General features: G+C 50.7%; 2 protein-coding genes across 3 annotated transcripts in view; one reads left to right on the top strand and one right to left on the bottom strand.

Moving 5' to 3' along the window:
* Window positions 1-11,886: 11,886 nt before the first annotated feature.
* NENF (neudesin neurotrophic factor) lies at window positions 11,887-20,934 on the bottom strand. The gene is made up of 4 exons (XM_031438610.2): window positions 20,746-20,934; window positions 14,189-14,249; window positions 13,383-13,486; window positions 11,887-12,436 (listed from the first exon to the last, which is right to left on the bottom strand). Exons 1-4 carry the CDS (start codon window positions 20,917-20,919, stop codon window positions 12,260-12,262), a joined length of 516 nt encoding a protein of 171 aa, XP_031294470.2. The 5' UTR covers window positions 20,920-20,934; the 3' UTR covers window positions 11,887-12,259.
* A 510-nt stretch (window positions 20,935-21,444) lies between these two features.
* Window positions 21,445-24,242, top strand: part of PACC1 (proton activated chloride channel 1) — a 41,511-nt gene continuing 38,713 nt past the window's right edge. Inside the window, exons 1-2 of one of the 2 annotated variants that reach the window (XM_010992131.3) lie at window positions 21,445-21,559; window positions 21,930-22,027. The gene's annotated coding sequence lies outside the window, so the exon portion shown is untranslated. The remainder of the gene's footprint in view (window positions 21,560-21,929; window positions 22,028-24,242) is intronic. The other variant, XM_064477172.1, reaches the window with a different exon arrangement.

The following is a 24,242-nucleotide window of genomic DNA, read 5'->3' as shown; positions in this document are numbered from 1 at the left end:
TGTCCCCAGCTGAGGTCGCCGGGACGCTCGGCCTCCCCGTTTCAGCTCCCATACTGGAAACAAGTGTCCTCTTGACTGTCATAGTTAGTGCCATGTTTTTCCAATTTTTGTGCTTTTTGTTGGCGATTTTGCAAGGATGGTGCCAAAGTGCTGTCATCTGTTCCTAAGCACAAGAAGGCTGTGACATGCCTCACGGAGAAAAGGGCAGCGTTAGGCAAGCTTGCTTTAGGCAGGAGTTGTAGTGCCATGAGTTCAACGTTAATCAACAATGTGTATTAAATAAAATATCTTTAAACAGAAACACACCTAAGACAAGGTTATGAAAAGTTTGTGCCCAAAGGCTCACAAGAGCCCAACCTTGTACTTCCTCCAGGGACAAAGTTTCAGGGTTTGCTAATTCAGTGTTCCCATGACTTCACAGAATGTAGTTACTGAGAATAAGGAGAATCCGCTGTCCAGGGGCTACACCTGGGCCCAGCTCAGTTTAGCTTCTCAGGCTCTCCTGGGCTTGGGTACTGACATGTGTTTTTCAAAGGTCCACAGGTGATTCCAGTGCAGGGCCTGGGGGCGAGCCACTGCGGCGATACCCGTGTTAGACCCTCTGGGCCTGGCCGCCAAGGTGGTGGTCCTGGTGCAACTGGGAGGGGGTGTGTAGCGGTGATGCGATGAAAGGTCGTAGGGACCTGAAGGCCCTGTGTGACCTCAGGCAGGTCATCTAATGTTCAGGGCCTCAGCTTCCCCACAAAGACAGCAACACCTGTGTGTACTGAGGTTTTGCTGTGGGATCAAGCCTGTTTGGCTGTCTGCATCACTCTGTGGGAGCCGTACCTGCACCAGCAACATCCCGCTCCCCCCCGTCCTCCCCCTGTCCTCCCTCGACCCTGTGATGTGGCTCCTTCTCAGCTCTGGAGGTGCTAAGGCAGCTGGGACAGGTGTCACCTTGGAAAGCGGGAGCTGAGAGGTAAGGTAAGATGCTTCCTGGGACAGTCCCAAACGGGAAACCGCACAAGGGCTGGGGAGGCAGAAAGCTGGGGAAAGACTGTTAGTTCCTGTTCGTGTGACCATTTTTTCACCCCAGATTGTATGGCTGGGGAGATAAGGGTCCCAGATGCTTGAGAATTTACTGAGCTGTTAACCACCAGCTACCAGAGAGATTTTGAAAAGGTACAAAAAGAGCCGGACACACACAAGTGAGTTTTTTATCAGTCCTTTCAGAAACACCCCTGGCGGGGTGGCATCCTCTGGAAACCAGAACCCGGTGGATCTCTGGGGCATGTCTCTGCAGGGAGGCCAGGCCTGGTGGGAGCAGTGCGCCCACATGTCCCCATTCTCTCAGAAGCCTGATGCCACATAGCCTGGTCTTCCGTGAACAGGGCTGAGTTTTGTACAGGGCTACTGCATTTGCTTTTGGTTGAGAAACTGTATTTCCCCCCATGCCTACCCACCCCAGACTTCAAAACCAGAAGAGTTTGAAAAAAGAAAAATATGTAAGGGCAGAGAGCTGGTCCTGCCTGTGGACGAGCATCCTGCCACCTGTCCCACCTGCTCTGTGCAGGCTCTGTCATCCAGTTCCTTGTCACCATTTCTTCTGAGCTGTCCTCCCACCTCCACCCACAGCCCCATCACCCAGAGCTGCTGATCAGACCTCTAGTGTTATCCCTTCTCCATCCCCTTCCCCTCCCCTCCCCCACTTCCCTCTCCTTCCCTTCTCTTCTCTTCTCTTTTCTTCCCCTTGCTGCAAACCTCCCTCTTAGATTCCACCTCTTAGACTTTTCTGGCAGCAAGAAACAAAGACTCAGTCAAGTTACTTCAGGAAAAGAGGTTTTATGGGCAAGAAAGGCATGCCTGGGAAAGGAACCAGAACCATCCCAGGATCACAGCAGCCAGCTTCTGTCTCTCCCCAAAAGGCGCAGAGTCTCTGGTCACCCCTTCTCCCTCTGCCCAGCTTCTGCCTCAGTTCTGCTCACATGGGCTGCCCACCCCCTGAGCGTTCGCCCCAGCACCCCCAGCTGGCTCAGTTCCTGGGACCACCCCACCCCCGCCACTGGAATTTTCCAAGGCAGGAGCTGACTGGTCCACCACTTTGGGGCAGGGTTGCTGGCTGGCTGGCTGGCTCTGTGGGTCAGCTGCTGGGGTGGGTGATCGTGTGGGACAGGCAGCCACCCTGTGCCTCCGTTGTAGAGTAGCTTCTCCTGAGCTCTGTGTGGCCCTACAGCCCCCATGGATTGACATCGTGGCCTTCTGGGGGCAGCATGGCCCTCAGAGAAGCCCACAGGCTGGCCTCCCAGAGCGCTCTGCAAACAGGCCAGGCCAGAGGTGGGGTGCGGCTCAGCAGGGAGGCAGGGTGGGTGGGGTGGGGTGTGCCTGAGACACTGAGCTGAGATGGCATGTCCCCTTTCTCCTCACTGTCCCTTCTCCTTGACATTCGGAGGGCAGGAAGGAGCTGACAGCAAACCCTCTGACCCCTCCCGCACTAGTTGGTCCTTCTCAGGGGAGAGAAGTTACTAACCACCTGCAGGCGTAGAAAAACTGCTTTTGATCTTCCCTGAATCCACTGTGGCACCCGGTGGCCAGGACATGGTTTGGGCCACCTGATGCCAATGTCAGAGATCGTTAAAAATGTATCACGGAGGTGACAACTGCAGGAAGTGCCACCACCCCAGGATGAGGCCACGGAAGGAAGCCCCAGGAATTATTAAAACTTAGAAACAGGGGCACGCACTGCAGGTTTGGGACCCGGACGTCTTCGGTGGGGGTGCTGGTGAGACTTCTCTGGGTGGGGGGGTGGGCGGGGAGGTGATGGAGTTGGTTCTGCAAGTGTCAGAAAACTGCAAACTGGGTTTAGCTGCTGCTCTGGGAGGGAACCCTGCTGCGGGGAGAGGGAGGAAGTACTGTGGGAGCCACTCACCAGACGGAGGTAAACAGGAGGGAGCAGGTCTCCCCTCAGCTCACCAGGTCTCTCCCAGCGCCTCCTACTGGCAGAGCCTGCAGGGAGCAGCTGCAAAAGCCAAATGGGGTTTCCCCAGGGCCCAGCCCCAGCACCTCAGAAGGGAGACCAGTGCACCTGTGAGCTGGGGCCAGAGTCTGTACTCATGCACATGTGTGTGTGCTCACACACACAGATAAACACACAGATGCACACACACAACACACAGATACCCAAACACACACACACTACACACACCACACACACAGATATACAGATACGCACAGATATGCACACACCAAGACCGCAAGCTCCCTCCCTGCAGGCTGGATTGTGGGCCCTGCCCCTTGGATGTCAGAGCTAAGTCAGCAAACCTCATGGCCCTGACTGGCAGGGACTTCTCTCACTCTGAACTGCCAGCCCCCAGGCCCTATTACCTCCCCACTCCCAAACAGCCCCTGGTTTGAGACCCTTGTATCAAAAGGAAGCTCAAAATCCTCCATCTGTGGGCTTGTGAGGGAGGCAGCATCAGCCATACCCACCCCACTGTCCTGGAGGAGAACCCAGGAGCCCAGATAAAGCCAACTCTACACTGAATTGCTCAGCACACAGGAAACACAATGAAACTCCTTTACCAATAGGAGGTACAGATGAAAAACATTCTTTTGGTCTCCATTTAAATGTCACCTCCTTGGAGAAATCTTCCCAGCCCACTCTGTCGAATTAGGTCCCTCTGCCACCCCGCTGTTCTCCATCCCTTTGTGTTGCACAGAGCACCTGTCATGGTGGGTAATTCTGTTTTTTTGCCATTTGCTTATTGCCTGTCTCCTCTTATAGACAGCAGACCCACAGGGGCAGATCCAGACCAGCTTCCTTCACCACTGCGGACTCAGGATCTGACCCAGAGCTTGGTGCGTGGTAAGTCTGTATAAGGGTTTGTCAAATTAATCGACAATATAAAACGGTTCTATATGAGTTGTGATAAGTTGATGGACAATGGGTCTATGAATTAGCAGTGTGTGTGGCATAACAAACTCTGAAAAGAATACTGTGGAAGGCAATTTCTCTTCTCTCCTACAAATCGGTTTCAGATTGAGAGGATGGCAGGCAGGAGGATTGTTCTGTCCTCTGCAGTGTTTCTGCTGGGCTTGTGGTCCTGTGCATCTGTGGGGATTAGGGCCTAACCCAGGCTTTTTCCTTATCACAACTTCACCCCTTGACCCTCCAAAGGTATTGGGTTCATTGAATGTTAGAGCTGGTGGGACCCCATAGGTTCTAAAGATGGCGCCACATCACAGTCACCTGGAGGAACATTTAAAAACACCAATATGTGGACCCTGCCAGGAGCTTACGACCTGACTCTGCAGTACACTGTGTGAGCTTGGGAAAGTTACTTAGCCTCTCTGTGCCTTGATTTCGTCACCTGTAAAATGGAAATAATAACAATCCCAACCTCAGAAGTCTGCTGTGAGGATCAGAGTCAACAATGTACGTAAAGCTCTTGGTGCAATGCCTGACTCAGTAAATACTGAATAAATGTAGCTATTATTGTGATGATTATCTCACCACTAGTTAGCGGCTGACGTGGAGGGGCGAGCATCCAAGCCTCCTGATCCCTCCCGGATCCAGTGTTCTTTCCAACACGTCACTCCGAATGTGCACACAGCCTTCCCTCAGAAGCCAGGCTCAAGCTCAGCAAAGAGGACATATGGTCACTGCTCTGGGACCTTTTGGTCAAACTGAATGGGAGAGAACAAAGGGCAGAGCTGACTTCTGGGGAACAGACAGCTGGAGAACGTGGGATTTCAGCAGGCAGATCTTGGGTCCTTTGGGAAGCCCTCTGGCTGCTCCTGTTAGCATTTCATTATGGAAATATTGAGAACCAAAAATAGATGTTCTTGAGGGAAGCTTAATCCTCTGGGCTTTACAAAACAGCTGCTGGGGAGTTCCACAAACCAACCGCCAGAAGGCACTACCAACCCATGGAAGTGGTTGCTGGTGGGCCAGAACTGGTCAGAAGTTTCCAGGAAAATCCCAATGCCCGTCCACAATCACATGCTTCAGCCTTGTCCTGCTCAGGCCCCTGTGTCTGGTGTCCCCGAAGATCACCAGCTCCTTGTCCCGGGAAACCTCTTTGCAACTCAGCCCACTGCTCTCCTTCTTGGGGACCCTGAAGCACAGGAACAGCTCTTGAATCTATTGTCCTGCATTTATTTTCCTGGCTTCTTCACCCTGCCCCACCCTACAGCTGGCAGTCAAGGGGAAGGTCATGGCTAAATGGGAAAGTGGGGTGAGGGGGCTCAGACAGGAAGGGAACAGATGTATTTCAGGGATACAGGTAATGAGAGGCTGCTCAATACTGAGGTCAGATCCTTGCCTCGGGGCCCTGGGAAGCTGCCCCAGGTTATGGGAACGATGACCCTGAGCAGCCCCAGCCACTGCTCAGCTGACCTCCAGAGGGGCATCGCTGGCCCTGCGGCTGTCATTAGCCTCTCCTGTCTTTGGGGCGGTTTGCAGCTGCCACCATCCACCTGTGAGCTCCCACAGCTGGGCCTGGATCTCACTGCCTCCCTCTGAGTGAGGCCACGGGGCTCAGCACCCGCAACCTGTCCTACAAGTCCTTAGTCCAAAAGTCTCTCTAAGAGAACCTCAAGGATTTTAGAGTCTGTGCCACCAGCCAGGCATGCTGCATCTTAATTCCACCTGCCTGGGGTTAAGTGTCCCCTAGAAGACTTGATTTTCAGGTGTAATGAAGCAGAGCAGAAAGAACTCAGGATGGAAATAAGTCTTGTGTTGGAATCCTAGCTCTAGACCTATTAGCTGTCAGAGGTGTGGTTTTCCTGAGACCCAATTTGTCACCTGTAAACTGTTAGTCCCTCCCTGCAGGGGATCAGATGAAGTAGCAGATACTCAGTACTGGCACACGGCTCGTGCCCGGCCCAGCGAAGCGCCACTATTGTAATTGTCACAGACACAGCAGTGGACTTAGACAAGAGGCTTGCAGGGCCCACAGCAACCCTGACTAATGGGGTGAGAGTGTAGAGAAGGCAGGAAGCTGGGTTCAGCTGGGAGGGACGAGCACAGGATGGGCCTGCCTGTGTGGAGGTGACTGCAGCCAACTCAATACCCAGGAGGTCGGGGAAGGAGAGGGCTCAGGAGCCTCACTCAGGAATGGGGAGAAGTGGCATGATTGACAGGCCACACCTGCCAGCCTCTGCTTTTTCAGTCCTTTCCTCCTAGCACCCTCTGCCTCCCATACCCCTGGGGCCTCCAGAACCTCAGCCTATGGGAGCCCCAAGCCCTCTATTCACTCTGGAGGGGATCTGAGGTAGTGCCGAAACCAAGGGGTCATGGGCAGGGCCCAGACTGAGCTATGGGGGAGGGTTGGTGAGAATAAGGCCATGGGCCTGGCTGGAGGGCAGGCACTGAAGACCTGGGCAGAGACCCCAACAGTACGGTTGAGGCCTGGGGCGAGCTCAGCACAATGGGCACACCTGCTATCAGGCCTCTGGCAGCAAGACTGAGTCTCCAGTTGACAGCCTCCGATGTGAGGCCTGGACGGGGTGAAGGAGCCAATGGGGGACCTTTGTGACCCCACAGGAAGGGGACAGGGCAGCTGTACAGGGACTGAGAGTGATGGATACTCTGGGCAGATGGGCAGCTCCTTTGGCCATTTTTTCCCTTTGGGCTTCAGAGCAGGTGGTCCCTGAAGGCCCTGAGGGGAGAGGCAGCTCAGATGGGCCCTGTCCAGCCCAGGCAGGATAGCTCCAGTCAGGGAAGGGCTTCCTTCCTCCCAGCCTCAAGGCTTTCCAAGACTGTCCATGCTGGTTACCATCTGCTGTGGTGGTTGCCAGGGGAACCACTTACTATTTTTACATGTTCCCACATGACAAGGCGCAGAAAGGCTCAGGCGTGGCTGGTCCAAGAGGGATCCTGGGATCCTAAAGCCCAGTGGACTCTACTGGAAACCTTGGTTGGAGGGCAGGAGCTCCTGTGAGGTCCCAGTACAGCTCCTGGGATTCAGACCTACATCCCTGAGTATAGGGTGGGTGGGGGCTGCCAAGAAGAGGGGTGCCCTGGGTGTCAGAGCACCAATCCATCATCATTCATTCATTTCATCAAACACAGAGGGCACTGGGCACTGTGTGAGGTGGTGGAGAGACAGCTGGGAACAGGCAAGTGCAGCTTAGTGGAGAGACAGATAAATTAAAACACAGTTGCTTCTACAGAGCTATGCTGGATACCATCTTGGCAGGGAGGGATCCAGGAAAACTTCCTTGATGAGATGGTACATAAGCCAGGATAAGATTTTGCAGGTGATGTGAATTGGGGGAAGAGCATTCCAAGCAGGGGGAACAGCATGGGCGAGGGGCCAGGGGAGACTGTGAGTGAGGCACCTTCTAGAATGAAGTCACTTAACTTCTGGAGTGTGGCGTAGGGTCCAGCCCCAGGGGCAGTGAAAGCTGGGCAGGGACCCCAACTATCAGGTGCGGTTGGGGGTGGGACAAGCTGCCCACAGAGGGTACCCCCAAGCACACCTGATGTTAGACACCTGATGGCAGCAGTCCAGGCAATGCCCTAGGGGAGGAGGGACAGGGTTCTCCACCACTCCTGGGACAATCTCCAGAGTTTCTGGGGAACCAGACAGTCTGAGCTCATAGTTCTGGGCTGAGCAGCTGAGTCCAATGAGGGGGAAGAGAGAGAAAGTGCTGTAGCCAGTCACCCTGACTTCTTCAACCCTAGCCTGTGGCTGAGACCCTGGACACACAACTAAAGGTGGCGTCTTACCTCAGTCCATGAAGTCCTGCTAGGAAGTCCAAGAAGCCACCATACCTTGAGTTGGGGTGGAATGGAATGGAAGAGGGGAAACGAGAAGCTGACACAGCCCGGTGCCGGGAGGCTGATCACACTTCGCGTTCGCATGACAGGCACATCACACACACATCACACACACAACCGAGCCTAGCCCTAGTGCCAGCCTTGAGAAAGGGGTATTTTGGCTCCCATTTTAAAGGTTAGGAAACTGAGGCTCAGAGAAGCTAAATAACATCTCGAGGATCGTACAGTAGAAAGTCATGAAACCAGGATTCAAATCAGGTCAGTCTGACTCAAAACCCTGTCCGTCTCCACAAGACAAATGGGATTTATTGCACACCTGCTACGTGCCAGGCACTGAGCTAAGCCCTGCAAACCCAAAGACATGATGCTATCTCTTCTGGGAGAATCAAATGAGATCATGTGGGAGGAGCTGTGGCAGATTGTTTTTTCCCAAAATGGGCCCTGCCCCTTGACCCTGGGCGGACTCAGAAGTGAGGCTGTCTGATCCCGGAGGCTGGGTCATAAGAAAAGGCACAGCCTGGCCACTGTGCTGTGAGGAGTTCCACTTGGAGAGGACTAGAGCTCCTGCCACCGGCCCGTCACCCTTGGGACGTGTGGGCGAGCCTCCCTCATTCCAGCTGAGGCCCTGCACATCAGGGACCAACAGGCATTTCCACTGCGCCCTCCCAGAGTCACTGAGACGCACAATCTCTGAGCACGAAGAGTCGCTGTTTCGGGCCACTAAGTTCTGGGGGTGGTCTGTGAGCCGCAGTCACTGGAAGGAGAGCTTTGTAAACTGTAAAGTGCTATACATGTGTGAAGTGTTGTTAGTAAGCCTGAGTTTGGCATAAGGGATTGTGTTAGCATCTTAGGAAGTAAACTTTGTCTTAACCTGAGTTCTCCCCCAAAGCAGAGACTGAGTAGGGGCCTTTGTGCAGGGACCCACGTTTGGCAAGTGATCCATGCAGCAGGCCAGTTCAAGGGTGTGTTATTGAGCTGATTCCTACTGTGCACAGCTGGGGCCCTCTCAGGAATCTGCAGAATGGGCCTCAGGGTGTGGGATTGATCTGCTCGCTCCAGCCCTGTTGGCGGAGGATTGCTCCCAGGATGTTAAGTTCCTTGCACTTGACGGCTGGGAACACCCCAGGATGGCCCAGGGCAGCTAGCTTGGCAGGGGAGCCCCGGGAAGAAAGCTGAGTCTGGCACTGAGAGGTGACACCATGTGGACTGGGCTGACAGACTGTGAAATGGAGCATTGAACATGAGTGACACATCATGGTATCAAGGCAAGGATTACATTTGATGTCCTGGACAGAGGCCTGCAGGGCCAACCTCTGCCTGGTCAACTTCCCCACTGGCTGGGAGCAGCCTGCCCGCCTCTCTGGAGAAGCCCGTGCAGTTCCAGGCCCGCTTGAGCGAGGCCCTTGTGCCCCAGAAACATCTCAGGAGCTGACCCCGCTGGCAACGCTTACGGGAGCCTGGGGCTTTGAGAAGTGCCTTTTGAAGCAAGCCAGCTTAGAGGGTGAGGTTGCTTTATTCAGACCCTTAGTTTGTCTCCTGGAAGCTAATGATGTGGTGAGCAGACCCCGCTGGAGCAGATGCCTGAAGGAAGTGAGGTCATCTGTCCAGGATCAGGCTGGAATCTGGGCAGGATGCCCTCTGCCTCACCTCTAGGAGCTGGCTTGCTGGTCAGGCCCCTCTGCCTACTCTTCTGCAGGCCAGCCCACTCCATTGCTCTCCCTCTGGGGTCATCAGTATTTAAGGGTCTTATCTTCCAAGTGGAGAATGAGGCTCCCTGCTCCAGAGCCTTATGTCCTGCCTTTAACCCTTTAAGCCTCTTCATCCTTGTTGTGGCCAGGGAGCCGGTTCCCTGCCACCTGCAGGGGATGCCCTGGGCAGTGCCTCCAGCAGCACAGAGAGGGCAGGACGAGCACTGCAGGAACAGGAAACATGAAGCAGGAGTTGGCTGCACTTCCCCCAGGAGACGATGGAGGGGCCGCATTTCACAGGAGGAACTTAGATTTGGGGAAGGACTTCACGAATTACACCAATGTCAAGAACACTTCAATGCACTGGGCACCTGCTGTAGACAAGAAATTGAGCGTACCCTCTGGGAAGTTGGACTCGAAACTGTGTGGTTAAGAACCCAGCCCCATTCCACTCTCCCATTGCCTTTCCTTCAGCCTTTGCTTCTCCTTGGTGAAGAATCATGTCTCCTTTCTTCCTTCTTCATTCCAAAGTGGCACACGGCCTCCCTGCCATGCCTGGGGCCTTCGGCTGGGAGGAGGCCTTGCCTCAGCGGCTGGTGTGGCTGGCACGGCTCAGTCCCTCGAGTCTGCCCAGGACCGAGGGGTTTCCTGGGGTGCAGGGCTTTCAGTATAAAACCCAGAAAGCCCAGAAAAGTTGGCCACCCTAGATTAATGTCTGTGCTGGGCCCCCATGGCTCTCCTGTTTTGGGGAGACAAGCTCATTAATGGGTAATTACAACAAAGCAGGTGAGTGCTAAGCTATGGGGACCCCAGAAGGGAAGGCTTCCAGGCAGAGGTGTGTCCAGGCTGAATCTTGTAAGGAGGATATAAATCTTTAAGGCAAAGAAGACATGACAAGCAAATGTGGGAGAAGGGCAAATCAGGGCAGCAGGCTTTGGGGTCCAGGGATCTGTGTGTTTCTTTCTTTGGGTCCTGCAGGCACCAATGATACAAACCCCAGGCCAGCCTGCGTCCCCCACCCCTGAGCTGCACCCACCCTGAGTGGAGCCTGTTTAGGGTGCCCAGATTTTTGTGTGCTCTGTCCTGGCAAAGGCTGACCTGAAATCTCTAAATGAGACATTTGTATTCAGAGAAGACCCTTGCTGGGTGTAGGAGTTGGCCCTGAAAGTGCAGGACAGGGAGCTGGGCTGCACTGCCCCAGCAGGGAGGGAGGAGCCTGAGGTCCTGAGGGAAAACTATACTGTGATGGGGGCCTGAGTCGGGAGGCCTTGCCCACCCTGCAGAGATGGGGCTCTAAGGGTGGAATCCTAGCCCTTCCATTGCTTGGTGGCGTGGGAAGTGGGGGTGGGGTGGGGCATAAAAGTAAAAGAAATCATCCCTTGGGGGTTCCCAAGGACTCATAACCATTTGTATTCATTCACACATCATCTGTTTTGGGGCAAAATGTCCTAGTACAGACTACCTTGGCCACATGAACAACTTCTGAACTCTAGGCCAAAGAGTCCTGTCTGATAAGTTCTAGACCCTTGGAAGGCCAGCAAGCTCCCCTCTTCTTGAGGGGTACCCAGGAGTTCACTATTAGTCTGGACGCACCAAAGAGTAAAGCAAAGGTCAAACCTGGTCCTCAGAGAGGATCTGGATGAATCCTCCCTGAAGTGACTGCTAAGGCATAGGTGGTGGTTCTCAAAGTGTATCTGGGCCCAAGTGTATCACAGTCTCCTGGGGTGCTCATTACAAATGCAGTTCCTGGGCCTCGTTCTAAAAATACTAAATCATAAGCCCTGGGGTGGGGCGCAGGAATCAGCATTTTGAACAGTCACCCTAGGTGATTCTTCTGCTTAATGCATACATTCTCTTTTGAGGGTAATTGTATTCATTTTAATAAAAGACAAAGTTTTGTCAAAGAAATTCATCTCGATGGTAAAATTTCCAGGATGAATCTAAAGCAGAATTTCTCAACTTTGGCACAACAGACATTTTGGATCAGACAGTTCTTTGTTGTGGGGCTATCCTGCGCATTGTAGGGTATTTAACAACTCCCGGATACTGGATGCCAGTAGCATCCTACAGTTGTGACAAATCAAAACTTTAAAAATAGCTGCAGACATTGCCAAATGTCCCTGAGAGGAAAAAAATCCCGCCCTCAAAAGGGATTTCCTTATGAAATCCGACCTGAGTCCAGCATGCTGCATGGGCCTCACCATCCTTCGAACGACCTCCAGGCCAGGCTCTGCCCACACTGGACCCGGGGCCTCCTCACCACTTCCCAGCTGCAGACTCCACCCTCCACCTAATCCACCCATTTCTGCCACATCTTTCAGATGCCTCTGCTGCCCGGCCCCCTTACAGGGCAGCAGAGGGGCAGCACGGGGCTGCCGCTGACGAGTGGTGCTGACGAGGCTACAAGGAGAGGGCGTGTGTGAAGAGTTCACCTTTTGTGAAAAGAGGAAGTTTATTTTGGTGCTTATTCTAGAGTAAACATGGTCACAGTAGAAATCTTGCCAAGTACAGAACAATATAAAGAAGAACTAAAGGTCACTCGTAATTCCACTGCCCACACAGCCCACGCTGACACCCAGGAGGTGCCCCCTCGGCTACTGTTACCACCCTGGCTGGTGTGGGCAGGATACCTGGGTGGACAGAGCACCTGTCCACGGGCAACAAAGGGCATCCCGCATTCCAGGTAAATGCCTGCTTTATTCAGAACCGATGACCAGAGGCCCAGGCAACCTGTTTTGCAGGAGATTCCGCCCCTGAGTGTCTCCCTGCCTCACCCTCTCAGCAATGAGCTCCTCCAGGTGGGATGTCAGAACTCATCTTTTATGTCAAAATGGGGCTGGTCTTCAGGCTTGAAGTCCAGGTTGGGGCTGCCGTCCTCGTTGAGAATTCTTCGGGCCGTGTAGCCGACGATGGGGTATTTGGCTTTGTACACTCTGGTGAAGACATCATCCAGGGATTCTAGCTCCTCGGCCGTCAGGCCGGTCTTGGGGAGAAAAGCCCAAGAAATACAGGGATGGGAATGAGTGGCTGGTGCCTGGCACTGGCTCCACCATCCCCTCCCCCGCTGCCTTACTCTCCCCGCGCCCCTAGTGCAAGAGAAAAAATATCTCAAAAACCAAATCATGGACAAGTAACTTTTTATAAGACAACCCTGTGTGTGTATGTGTGTGTTAGGGGGTGATGTTGTGGGGAGCAATGGCTTCATCATGTTTTGTGGTTTGACTGATGTACGAATTAATGATTCCAGAGAACATGGGCCAGCACGGGGTGCACTCTGTGTGTCTGCAGCCACCGTCTCTGCCCAATTAATCCCTCTGCTCGCTACCATCCTCTCCTTATAGATTTACACACCCTTCCCCTCCTTCATTCCTTAATTTGTTTCTGTAACTTTGCAGCTTGACAGTTTGACTCATCTGAGCACAATTGGGGTAAATGCCAGCCTTTCTGTTGGGATTATTCAGACCCTGGAATGGTCTTTGTTAATGCTATTTTCTCCTTCACAGAAATACGAGCGTGAGGGGGAGACTCTGCTTCTCAGACCTGTCCCTCCTCTGAACTACCAAGGGTGGCCTGGAAAGTGGGTCTCGGAGATTAACAGCAAATCTCTAAGAGACTGGGGGTGGCGGGTGCAGACTGTAAGGGGGATGGGGCTGCCAGGGCAGGTTGGAGGCAAACTGTGAAGAGCACTGAGCTTGATCACAGGTTCACACGAGTTTGAACTTGACTCTGAAGGCCGTGGGGAGCCACGGAAAGTTTCTGGGTGGGAGTGGCACAGTAAGATATCTATTTCAAGAAAACAATTGGCTGCCACACTGAGTGGACTGGAACATAAACGGGCTAGTCAGGAAGCTTTGCTACAGCCCAGAGGAGGAAAAAAGCCATGGCCAAGGAGGTGGGCCATTTTGACAGAGGCTCAGAATCTGGCTCACAGTGTCATGGGTGAGGTCTGCAGGATCCAGGGACATCTTGGCCACACCTCTGGTGGAGTCCTTCCCAGTCAGGGCATTGTAGGGGGCTCCTCGGCCATAAAACTCTGTAGTGGGGAGGAAGGAAGAGGCTGTGAGTGGAAGCTGTACACAGTAGGGGCTTCCAGACCTAACCCAGTCCTGGAAAGGCTCTGGCCAAAGGAAAGGGGCAGCAGTGAGGACCGAAGTCCAATAAGCTGCCCTCAGCCATCCATTTGGATTCTGCTAATTCAGAATATGCTGGGCTGAGATGTGACCTTTTAAAAATACAGAATGAAAATAATCTCTTAAAAATATTTAAAATGTAAAGAAGAAAAATGTTCTTTCTTCTTAAATGTTCATGGAAGCCAAGTCTATTTCCACACATCTTTTGTTTGGTATCAAATAAACAATGAACTATCACAAAACCACTTCCATGATATCAGTTGTAGTTTCCGTCAGGGAAACCATGAAATGGCATTAGAGTGTTTTATAATGTTCTATGATCTCAATGCTTTGCTAAGCGATACTTTTCCTCTCACTGCTTTAACTAAGGCAAGCCAACCAGTTTGACTCTGATTCTATAGGCAGCAGGGAGCCATGGAAGACTTTTGAGCAGGAGCATGATATTATTAGGAAAAAACTGTTGAAGTGTAACACTGATAAACACTGCTAACTCCATCCGGAGAAAAGGACTTGCTCAGCGTTCCCTCCCTTTCCTCCCACCTCCAGCACCCACTCTGGCTGCCATGCTCCCCAGAAGTAAGGATTCATAAAGCCAAGCCACTTACCCTTTCCAGAAGTGACATCAAACACCACCCCCTTCACTGCCATGTAGATGGGCTGATCTTCCTAGAAAGCAGAAGAAAAGTCGTGAGGAGGAGGCAAAGAGCCCAGCTCTTCCAGCTCAAGGGCTGTGCAGAGGACGGTGGGTGAAGTTATAAAGCAGCCTTCTGCAAGCCTACTCTCAGCCAGCCAGCCCTACCTGCGCACACACAAACTTGGAAGAGTTACAAATTATCATGACAAGCCCAAGGCAATACCTTTCTCTCTAAAAAAAGAATCAGGAACTGAAGCAACTCTACACAGATTAAAAAATCAAAAGAAAATTAAATGATGAATTACCTAAATCAGCCCAAACTTCCTTTCATCTTCATCTACATAAATGGATGTAATCAGTGTAAATGATCTATTTTATATTTCGCTCCTTATAGGTAAATTTTAGTTCATACAAGCATTTTCATGCATTGATATAACCAAAACGGCTGTCACTTAAACAGCTCTATCTTATATTAGTGATGCTGGGCACTGTTTAGCTATCCTTCTATTTTGGGCATCTGGATTGTTTCCAATTCCTTAGAACTATAAATGGCAACTTTACGAATGTCTTTCTACAAGTTACTTTATAGTTTACTGAGTTATTTCCTTGAGGCCTATTTCAGTACATGGAGTTCCCGGGCCAAAGTAGATGAACAAAGTAATCACTTTTTATATTTTACTGGTTTGTCCTTCAAAAAACCATTTACAGTGCTAGAAATATACAAGCAATGCTGTTTCTTTGCAGTTCTAACAATGAGTTTTACACTTTATTGTTTGCTATATTCATGGGTACGCTAAAGGAAGGACAGGAAAAAATGCAATTCCCAAGAGACAGGTAAGAACTCTGGAGGAATTTTTACTTAAAACCAGAAGGGGCCTTGAAGATAATCTAACACTTTCATTTGACAGATGTGACGATCCAGGCCTGGGGAGATTATGAGACTTGCCTGGAGTCACAGAGCGTATTAGAGGGAAAGCGGGGTCTGGAACCTGGAGCCGTGGAATCCCAGGCTCGGTCCCCTCTCTGGCCTGCCCCACCGGAAAGCACACAGCACAAGGACCCTGCACTTGCCTGGGACCAGGAAATGGTGAGTGTGTCCTGGGAAATTCATCCAAAAGACTCAAGACCACAAGGCAAGACACAGGTCAGAGGTACCCAGAGGTTTGGGAACCAGGGAGCCACCTGCATGAACCAGGCTGGGCCTTTATCTTTCCTCTGGGTGGTGGGTTTGCCTTACCATCTGGCCTTCCTCCCCGCCCGTGGCCAAGCAGGGCCTGGAGAGAGTGCCTGCCTCGGGTGTGACCTACCATGACCAGGGGCTACCCAAGCTGTGGGGTGGGGGAGGGGGGCCGGCTGTGGGCTGGCGGCCCCTGAGCCTCTGAGGCCCTCAGACCCCGCACCAGAGGCCGGGGGCGGGGCAGAAGTTCCTCACCAGGGACTCTTCTTGAGAAAGAAACTGCTACCAACATTCTCTCCTGCAGAAACACCCGGGGCCTCCAATAACAGTCTAAGGCCGTGTTTTCCTAACTGCAGTTGGCATTGATAACATATTAGTGGTCAACAGAATCAATTTAGTGATTTATCAATAGAGTTTTTTTAAAAAATGAAATAAGAACAAAAAGTTCAAAGAAGAACAGAAACTAGAAAACATTAGAGTGCATCACACATAGTAAGAAAGACTGTTTCATGGCACTTTTGTTTCAGGTGTGTGTGTGTGTGTGTGTGTGTGTGTGTATACTGGGGTAGGATGCAAAATACATTCCTTAACACAGCCAAATGGCTACAAGCCATCGTTCTATTGTGTAATTAGAGAGGGTGGTTTCACATCTTTACTCACCTGCCTCTATCCAACAGCCTTCACTGTCTAGAAATGCTTTGCTGTCTGTCCAAACTGACTCTTCCACAGAAAGCACAGCCCTGCTTTTCACTATTGTTAAGTTTTAGAAAAGCAGAAAATACCTGTAGCCCCCCTCCCTGCTTAGTGCAGATTCCAAGGAGAGCTGGTGACTGAGCACAGACATTTTATTTACAAAGAATAACCCTAATGGCCAGAAGGGCCCTGGCCAAGTTCAGGGTCCAGGGTTGTTCTACATAAACTCCAAAGCTAAACCACATTTCTGGTCATGTTTGCCCTCTCTCTTCTTAGACCGAATTAATATATCCCAGAACAGGTTGCTGCCTGAAAGGGAGGCTCTCGGTGGCTCATTTAATTTGCACAAGCCGGAGAAAGCACAGCCTGGTCCACCTCTATTACTCACTAGCTGTGTAACCTTGGGCAAGTTACTTAACCTCCCTGTGCCTCCTTCCTCACCTGAAAAATGAGATGATAACAGCACTTTCCTCAGGGGGCTGTGGTCATCATTAAATGAGTCAATGAGTCAATGACAGTGCCTGGCAGAGTTGGCTCTTTAATAACAAACACTTAATATGTGTTTGTTAAATTCAAACATCTGGTCCCAGGCCCAGATGTCGTGCTGAGCGTGCGGGGGGCAGGCGGGGGAGGGTGGGGCGGCCCTCCCTGCACTTGGTCTCCTACTACAATGCAATTAAGGCAGAAATGTCTTCTGAGGATGGCAAAAATCAGTGTTGCACTTGGAGGGTTAAGGATGACATTTCCTCTGGATCAAAGAGAATCCTCGAAGTCACCCCAGCCTCCCTGCCCCAACTAACTGCTTCATGACATCTGTTTCCCTTAATAAACCAAGCCTTCCCCCACCGTTTCCCTCTATTGCCGTGATGGAGGAAAATATACTTCTTGTGCCACTGACTCGTCTCCGTCAGGGAAAATTCTTAAGACTCCAGTGTCTGACATACAGGTTGGAACACCAGCAGCAAAGACAGTACACCCCTCTCACCCCTAGTCCCAGCACACATTCATTTCCCAAGGAAGAACGAAGACCAAACTCATGAAAGGCTTGTGATTTATGCTGTTACTTAATTCTAAAAGTGCAATGTGAGGGTAAGTCATGCAAGAATATTACTTTGATCACATTGCCTGGGCTGGGCCCTCAGCCAAGCACGCTGGCTACTAGAGGCCTGTAATTCAGGACAATTAATATATTTTAGGTGTAATCAAAGGAAGAGCAGGGAAATTCGCATTTACTGAGAATCTGTTGTGCTAAGTGCTCTCCATTTGTTATACACATTTACTTATACTTACGTATGTCACTTAGGTCAATTTTTATATTGACCTTAGAGGGAGGTATTACTATGCCTGTTTTGTAGATGAAGAAACTGAGGCTTTGAGTTTAAATAACTTGCCAGCCGTTTTTCTGCTGGAAAATGAATGAATAGCCAGAATTCAGACTCATACCTGTTCGACTCTAAAGCCCTGGCCCTTCCCATGGCATCCTTCCTTGTTGAAAACTTGAACGCCAGTCTTTGACCTGTAACTTGTAAACAGTGGAACCCGGCTATGAGAACAGCTGCTGTGACGTGGAAAAATTGCTGGTGAAAGTGTGCGATCAATGCGTCTGCATATAAGGGCAGCGGAAGAACTCAAGGAGCACTGGAAGGCCCTCTGGAAACATGTGACCTTTCTTGACATACTTTCATTTTTGCTCAACATGCTTACTCCATGATCTATGTGTTATCTACAGGACAGGTCCTTAAAAATGGCCTCCTTGATGCAAGCCTTACTAGAATTACTGGGAAAATGGCCTTCGAAGAGGCATCAAGGAGGCCAGATTTCGACAGGTATTCTGAGAGGACTAATTCATGCTGGAAGCACACATGTAGCTGTCTTCATCCTCCCACGTGTGAATGATTCAGGGAGCCTTGCTGTGCATCACTCTGAGAACGCAATCTGCCCCAAAGGAGTAAAGAAGCATAGGGCCTCATGCAGTATGTCCAGAACGCCGTAGGTTCTGTGAAAGACACCAGCAGCCAGGACCCCTGTCTTTTGTGATTTCCAATCTCTCTCCTCTTTTTTAATGGAGGTATTGGGGACTGAACCTCACGCATGCTAAATACACACACGTCCACTGAGCTATACCCACCACCCCCACCTCGTGATTTCCAATCTAAAGCATCCACTGAAGATCCTATGCAGCTCCCTGCACGGTGTCCAAACTTTGACCACAAACCACCAACAGGTGGGTCTGCCTTGACTCTCATTCAAATGATTATAGGAGAAATGAGACATTCACAGCTCGATGTTTCGGAAAGATTTCTTACACAAGGCCCACAATCCCCTAGCAGAAACTCTTATGGGTCAGATGAGTTTTTGAATTCAGAATTTGTCAGATTGTAGAAAGGTGTTACGGGGTGCATGCTGCAACACCTACAGGGGGTCTGAGGCAGCACCCCATAACCAACCATATTACTGTTTCCACAGTAAAGCATAAACGTGAATACTCACACTAAGTAGGGTAAATAAAGACTATAAATAGTCCCGTGGAGCTCCAACAAGGTTCCATCACCGAAGGAGGTCAGATCAGGTCGGGTTGTGCTGTCAAATGACTTATAAAAAAAACCTTCTGGTTTTCAGAGCTTATTTGATTTCTGAATTGCCTAAGAAGATCATGGGCTTGTTATACTGCCTCTTGTTTGTATCTGTAATGATAAGCTAATAAAAACAATAGCAGCTAAGATTGATTAAGGCTCACTATGCTGAGACCACACCAGGCCTATGCTCAGCAGTTTGTATATCACCGTCTCATTTCATCCTCACAGACTCCTGTGTAGAGTAGGGATTCTTATTACGTGTCAGTTTGGATAGGTTACAGTACTAAGTTATTCAATACTTATCTAGATATCGCTGTGGAGGTATTTTGTAGAGTGATTAACATCTACATCAGTTGACTCTTTGTAAAGGAGATTATCCTGGATAATCTAGGTGAGCCTGATCACGTCACTTGAAAGGCTTTAAGAACAGAATTGAGGTTTCCCTGGGGAAGAAGAAATTCCACCAGTGGGCTGCAGCATCTACTTCTGCCTAAGGGTTTCTAGCCTGCCCTTCCTGACAGCCTGCTCTACAGACCTTAGGCTTGCCTAGCCAGTCTGCTTGACCACATAAACCAATTCTTGCAATTAAAAAAATATATTTTTCTTATTGGTTCTGTTTCTAGTGGATCTGACGAGTACCACAGATTAAAAAAAAAAAAAAATGAAGACTCCAAGAGGTTTAGCTATTTGCCCAAAGGGACTCAACCCAGATATGATTCAAAGGTATAATGCTCTAACTAGGGTCACCATATAATGTATTGCACAAATAGTAACAGAGTGAAAGGCGGTACTGTTAATAACTATCTCAGGACAAGAGGCATAAACCAGAACCATCCAGGGCAAATCTCTAACTAACTGCTCTCAACTGCCCCCTCCCCTCTTACTCTCTCTGCCTGTAGACATCCTCTGGGCTCCACACCAAAAACAATTCTTCCTGTAACCTGTTTCCATCTCAAGCTTCCCTCTCTCTTTCCCTCAGCTGAGTATCAATCATGATAGTATGAGCATAAAAAACTAAGGGTCTTTTCTCAGTCCTCATCCTGCAGCGTGGGCATGGTGGCTGCAAGAAATCCCCACTTAGAGCTCTCTCTTCCTTTGGGATCTGTGTTGGGGGTGGGGGCCAAGATTACCCCCACCTTGGAGATTCACTAGAAGGAATCACAGAACTCAGCATATACTTGTACTCAGAGGTAGGATTTATTACAGCGATGCAGTTAGGACACAGAACTGGATCATAAGGGGAGAAGACACAGGTGGAGTCAAGAGGAATCCACCTGTGCACTTACGCTCTCTCCTTCCCATGAGGGTCACACGGAGCACATTCTTTCCTTGGCAACCAAATGCAGCAACACATGTGCAATGATTCTGCCCAGGAAAGCCCATGAGAGACTCAGAACCCAAGGACTTTCCTGGGGGCTGGCCGTGCAGGCCCTCTCTGCCCAGCAGTGTTCAACATAAACACAGTTTGTACAAAGAGCCCACACTGAGCCACTCTTAAATGCGGAACACCTTGGAAATGCAGACACCAGCCCAGAGCCACTCTTGCAAGCAGGCCTTTCTAAGGAGAGCAGGCCTGCTCTGTTAACTCTTTCCTGCACAGAATCCCTGATCCTGTAGCATCTAGTTCCCTAGGCCAGGGAGCAGGCCTTGCTTCACACTCCCCCTCCTCCCCGCCACTCCTCCAAGGAGCAGGCAGAAGTGTCTGCCGTCAGCTGATACCTATACTGAAAACAAAAAGTTCTGAGGTTCCTGTACAGACCGCCAGCCAAAATGCGCCTCAGGGAAACAGCTCGCGGGAAGAGGGAGAATGTTCAGGAAGGGTGTTCCGGCTAGGAGAGGGGGAAGCAGGGCGCCCCGACTGCTGGGGACTCCCCCGTAACCCCGGGCGTTGATCGGGCCTGGAGGGAGAAGCCCGGCAGGCCTCGCGCCCAGCTCCGAGCCGGAGCTCCGGGAGGGGGCGCCTGTGACGGCCCGCGCCTTTCCCCGGGCCTCCCCTCGGCGCCACGGCCTCCCGGGGTCCCCGCCTCCCTCTCCGCGAGGCCCTACCTGGTCCGGCCCCTGAGCCCGCGCTCGCCCGCTCACCTCTTCCCCGCCGTAGCGGGCCAGCTCCTCCTCCGTGAAGAGCCGCACCGGGGGCCCCCGCTCGGCGGGACGTGGCGCCTGCCCGGCTCCGGTTGCGGGTAGCCCCGCGGCCAGCGCCAGGGCCAGGGCCAGGGCCAGCGCGGCCAGCCGCCGCCGAGGCGCGGGGCCCGCCATGGTGAGTGCGCCGAGCCGGGCCTGGGGCGGCCTGAGCGCTGGAGCCCGAGCGCGTCCGCCCCGCGGCCCCGGAACCCCGCCCCGCGGCCCCGGAACCCCGCCCCGCGCGCGCCCGCCCCTAGGCCGGGTGAGGGTGGCCGCGAGCCGGACTCTGCGCCGTCCGCGCGCACCGGGGCGCTCGGCCGCCGGGACCCGAAGCCGCAAACCTGGAGCTCGGACCTTAACCCCAGGCTCCCGACTCCAAACTGCGGACTGAAAGTTGCGCCAAAGAGCGGCGTGTGTTACAGCAGTTCCTTGATTAGGTATAGAGTTGGCCCAGCCCAACATTCCAACATCTAGGAAAGTATATTTATAAACTAGGCCCCCGACTTTATTAATTCACTTTTCCTTTTGGCCGATTTTTCTTCTTCCCAGTTGTGTTTAAATTTTGGGTCCCCAAAGGATTTTTGCGAACGGTAGGGCACGTCAAAGATACGCACTGAAATAATAATAGGTCACATTTCTTCAAGGATTTCTTCACTGATTTATTCAGCAGATGCTTTTTGAGGGCCTCCATGTACCAGGTCACTGGAAACATCGCTGCACAACACAGATCCACGCCCGCGTGGAGCTTACATTCTATGGCTGAAATAGCCAAGAGGTAAGATACACGAGAAGTATGTTAGATAGTGGTGAATGCTAGGGAGAAAAATAAAAACACGAAAAGGGAGAGGGAACACTGAGAGTTACTATTTTAAACAGGCTGACCACGGAAGGCCCCACTGAGAAGGTGCTGTCGGTATAAATATCTACAGTAGGTGAGGGAGGTAGCCTGGGGGCAGTCCCCGCAAAGGGAAAGACTGATCCATACATAAATACTGAGGAAGGAAAGTGCCCAGCTAGTTGGAGGAACAGCAGGTAGGGAAGGGGGTGGGAAGCGAGGTCAGTGAGGTAAGGCGGTGAGGAGGATGGAGGAGGGGGGAAATCTTGTGGGGCTTCACAGCTTATTTTTGAAAGATCTTGGCTTTTAGGCTGAGTGACTGGAACAGAGGAGTTAAAATGTTAATGGAATGACTCTGGCTGCTGTGTTGAGAAGAGACTGAAGCAGGGAGCTACTGCAATAATCCAGGTGAGACAGTGGTGGTTTGGACCAGGATGGTAGCAAGGGACGTGGTGAGAAGTGGGTGGATGGTGCATATATCTTGAAGGTGTGGCTGACAGGATTTGCTGACAGATGAGCCATGGGGTGTGAGAGACAGAGAGGAGTCAAAGATGACCCCCAGGCTGGGCAACTGGAAGGATGGAGTTGCCACTTACTGAGATAAGGAGAGATGGTAGGAGGAGCAGGTTTGGGGGAAGATCAAAATCAGGCTTGGTCAGTTTGAGAACACTTAGATAGCTAAGTGGAAGTATCAAGCTGACAGTTGGCTGTATGAGTCTGGACTTGGAGGAAGAGTTCCAGGCTAGAGACATAAATTTTAGAATCCTTGGCATATAGGTTGTACTTAAAGCCGCAGGATGGATGAGATCGTCAAGGAAGTGCATGTGGATAGGAAGGAGGGAGGTCCAAGGACTGAGTTCCCGGTGCTCACCAACATTCTGTGGTTGGGAGAACTGGCCACCAAAGATGGGCTTGCTGTGTCCCAAGCACTGGTTCAGCACTTTTATGTGTATTAACTCATTTAATCCTCACTATAACTCAATTATTGCCCATTTTACAGATGATAAAACTGAGTACCTTGCTCAAGGTCACATAGTTGGTGGCACAGCCGAAACGCTGTGTCCTGGAGTCTGCCCTTGAGGCAGGTCTGCCACTGAGAGGAGGTATATGGCCCTGACCACTGGGCTATACCTCCCCTCAGTGACTGCACCAAGTTCTCATCCACTTTCTTCTTCAACAGAATGGGCTCCTGGTGCAGAGCAACCTAAACAAGATCTGTCCGCAAATTGTCTGAATCTCAATTTCTACTTTAGTAACATATCAGCCTGACTGATTGATAGGATTGTGTTGAAACTAAAAATGACATGGACATGAAAAGCCGTGTAAGCTGTGTATATCCACATTACACTGTCACAGCATCTCCAGGTTAGAAGAGGCCCTTCTAAACCCTCAGAATATCACCCCCGCCCTGATGTATCATGTTCCTTGGCATACAAGGTGCTGCTTCTCTGCTTGAGCCCTTTCTCTCCCTACAGTTCTATTTGTTAGGAACTGCTTTGAGCCAAAAGAAACTCCCTATAATTTCTTTTTTTTTTAACATTTTTTCTTGATTTATAATCATTTTACAATGTTGTGTCAAATTCCAGTGTTCAGCACAATTTTTCAGTCATTCATGGACATATACACACTCATTGTCACATTTTTTTCTCTGTGAGTTATCATAAGATTTTGTGTATATTTCCCTGTGCTATACAGTATAATCTTGTTTATCTATTCTACAATTTTGAAATCCCAGTCTATCCCTTCCCACCCTCCACCCCCCTGGCAACCACAAGTCTGTATTCTCTGTCTATGAGTCTATTTCTGTCCTGTACGCTTTGTTTTTGTTTGTTTGTTTGTTTTTGTTTTTGTTTTTTAGATTCCACATATGAGCGATCTCATATGGTATTTTTCTTTCTCTTTCTGGCTTACTTCACTTAGAATGACATTCTCCAGGAGCAACCATGTTGCTGCAAATGGCATTATGTTGTCAGTTTTTATGGCTGAGTAGTATTCCATTGTATAAATATACCACATCTTCTTTATCCAGTCACCTGTTGATGGACATTTAGGCTGAGAAACTCCCTATAATTTCTGTTGATCAGATCTAGCTTCCCCGTCCCTGAGATGCTGTGTGTAAGCCTGTGATTTAATAGCATGCTCATATACCCTTGGATTTCTCCAGGCATCCTAGTGACTGCCCTTCTCTACTTGATACCAGATTATTTTTCCAAATGAATCAGTCACCTGCAAGGAAAACAAATGACTCTTTAAAGAAATTTTTTTTTCTGGTCTTTTTTTAAAACATATATTTATTTTTATTTATTTTTCTTTCTTTCTTTCTCTCTTCCTTCCTTTCTTTCTTTTTCCCTTTAATGGAGGCACTGGGGATTGAACCCAGGATCTAGGACCTTGTGACATGCCAAGCACGCACTCTACCCCTGAGCTATACCCCCAACCTCCCGAAGCTATTTTAAGTAAAACAAAATGGCTGTAATGCTGGAAGTTGGTTACACAGGTGATGGAAGAGGCTGAAAAGCAACCCTGAGGGAACCCAGAGATTAGCAACAGCAGAATGATTAGGAATATCCTGGTGTTTTTAGAGTTTAGGGCCTAGGTCACCTGGCTAAAGCTAGGACCACAG

The sequence above is a fragment of the Camelus dromedarius genome, chromosome 21 (assembly GCF_036321535.1).
Source record: "Camelus dromedarius isolate mCamDro1 chromosome 21, mCamDro1.pat, whole genome shotgun sequence".
NCBI classification, from domain to species: domain Eukaryota; kingdom Metazoa; phylum Chordata; class Mammalia; order Artiodactyla; family Camelidae; genus Camelus; species Camelus dromedarius.
This window is presented reverse-complemented; position numbering and strand designations above follow the sequence as displayed.

Bases quoted from the DNA above. Each gene is read 5' to 3' on its own strand.
- NENF (XM_031438610.2), bottom strand. From the start codon at position 20,919: ATGGCGGGCCCCGCGCCTCGGCGGCGGCTGGCCGCGCTGGCCCTGGCC. The intron at 14,250-20,745 runs GTGAGCGGGCGA...TCTGCTTTCTAG, and splicing joins CCCGCTACGGCGGGGAAGAG to GAAGATCAGCCCATCTACAT. The intron at 13,487-14,188 runs GTAAGTGGCTTG...TCCCCACTACAG, and splicing joins TGATGTCACTTCTGGAAAGG to AGTTTTATGGCCGAGGAGCC.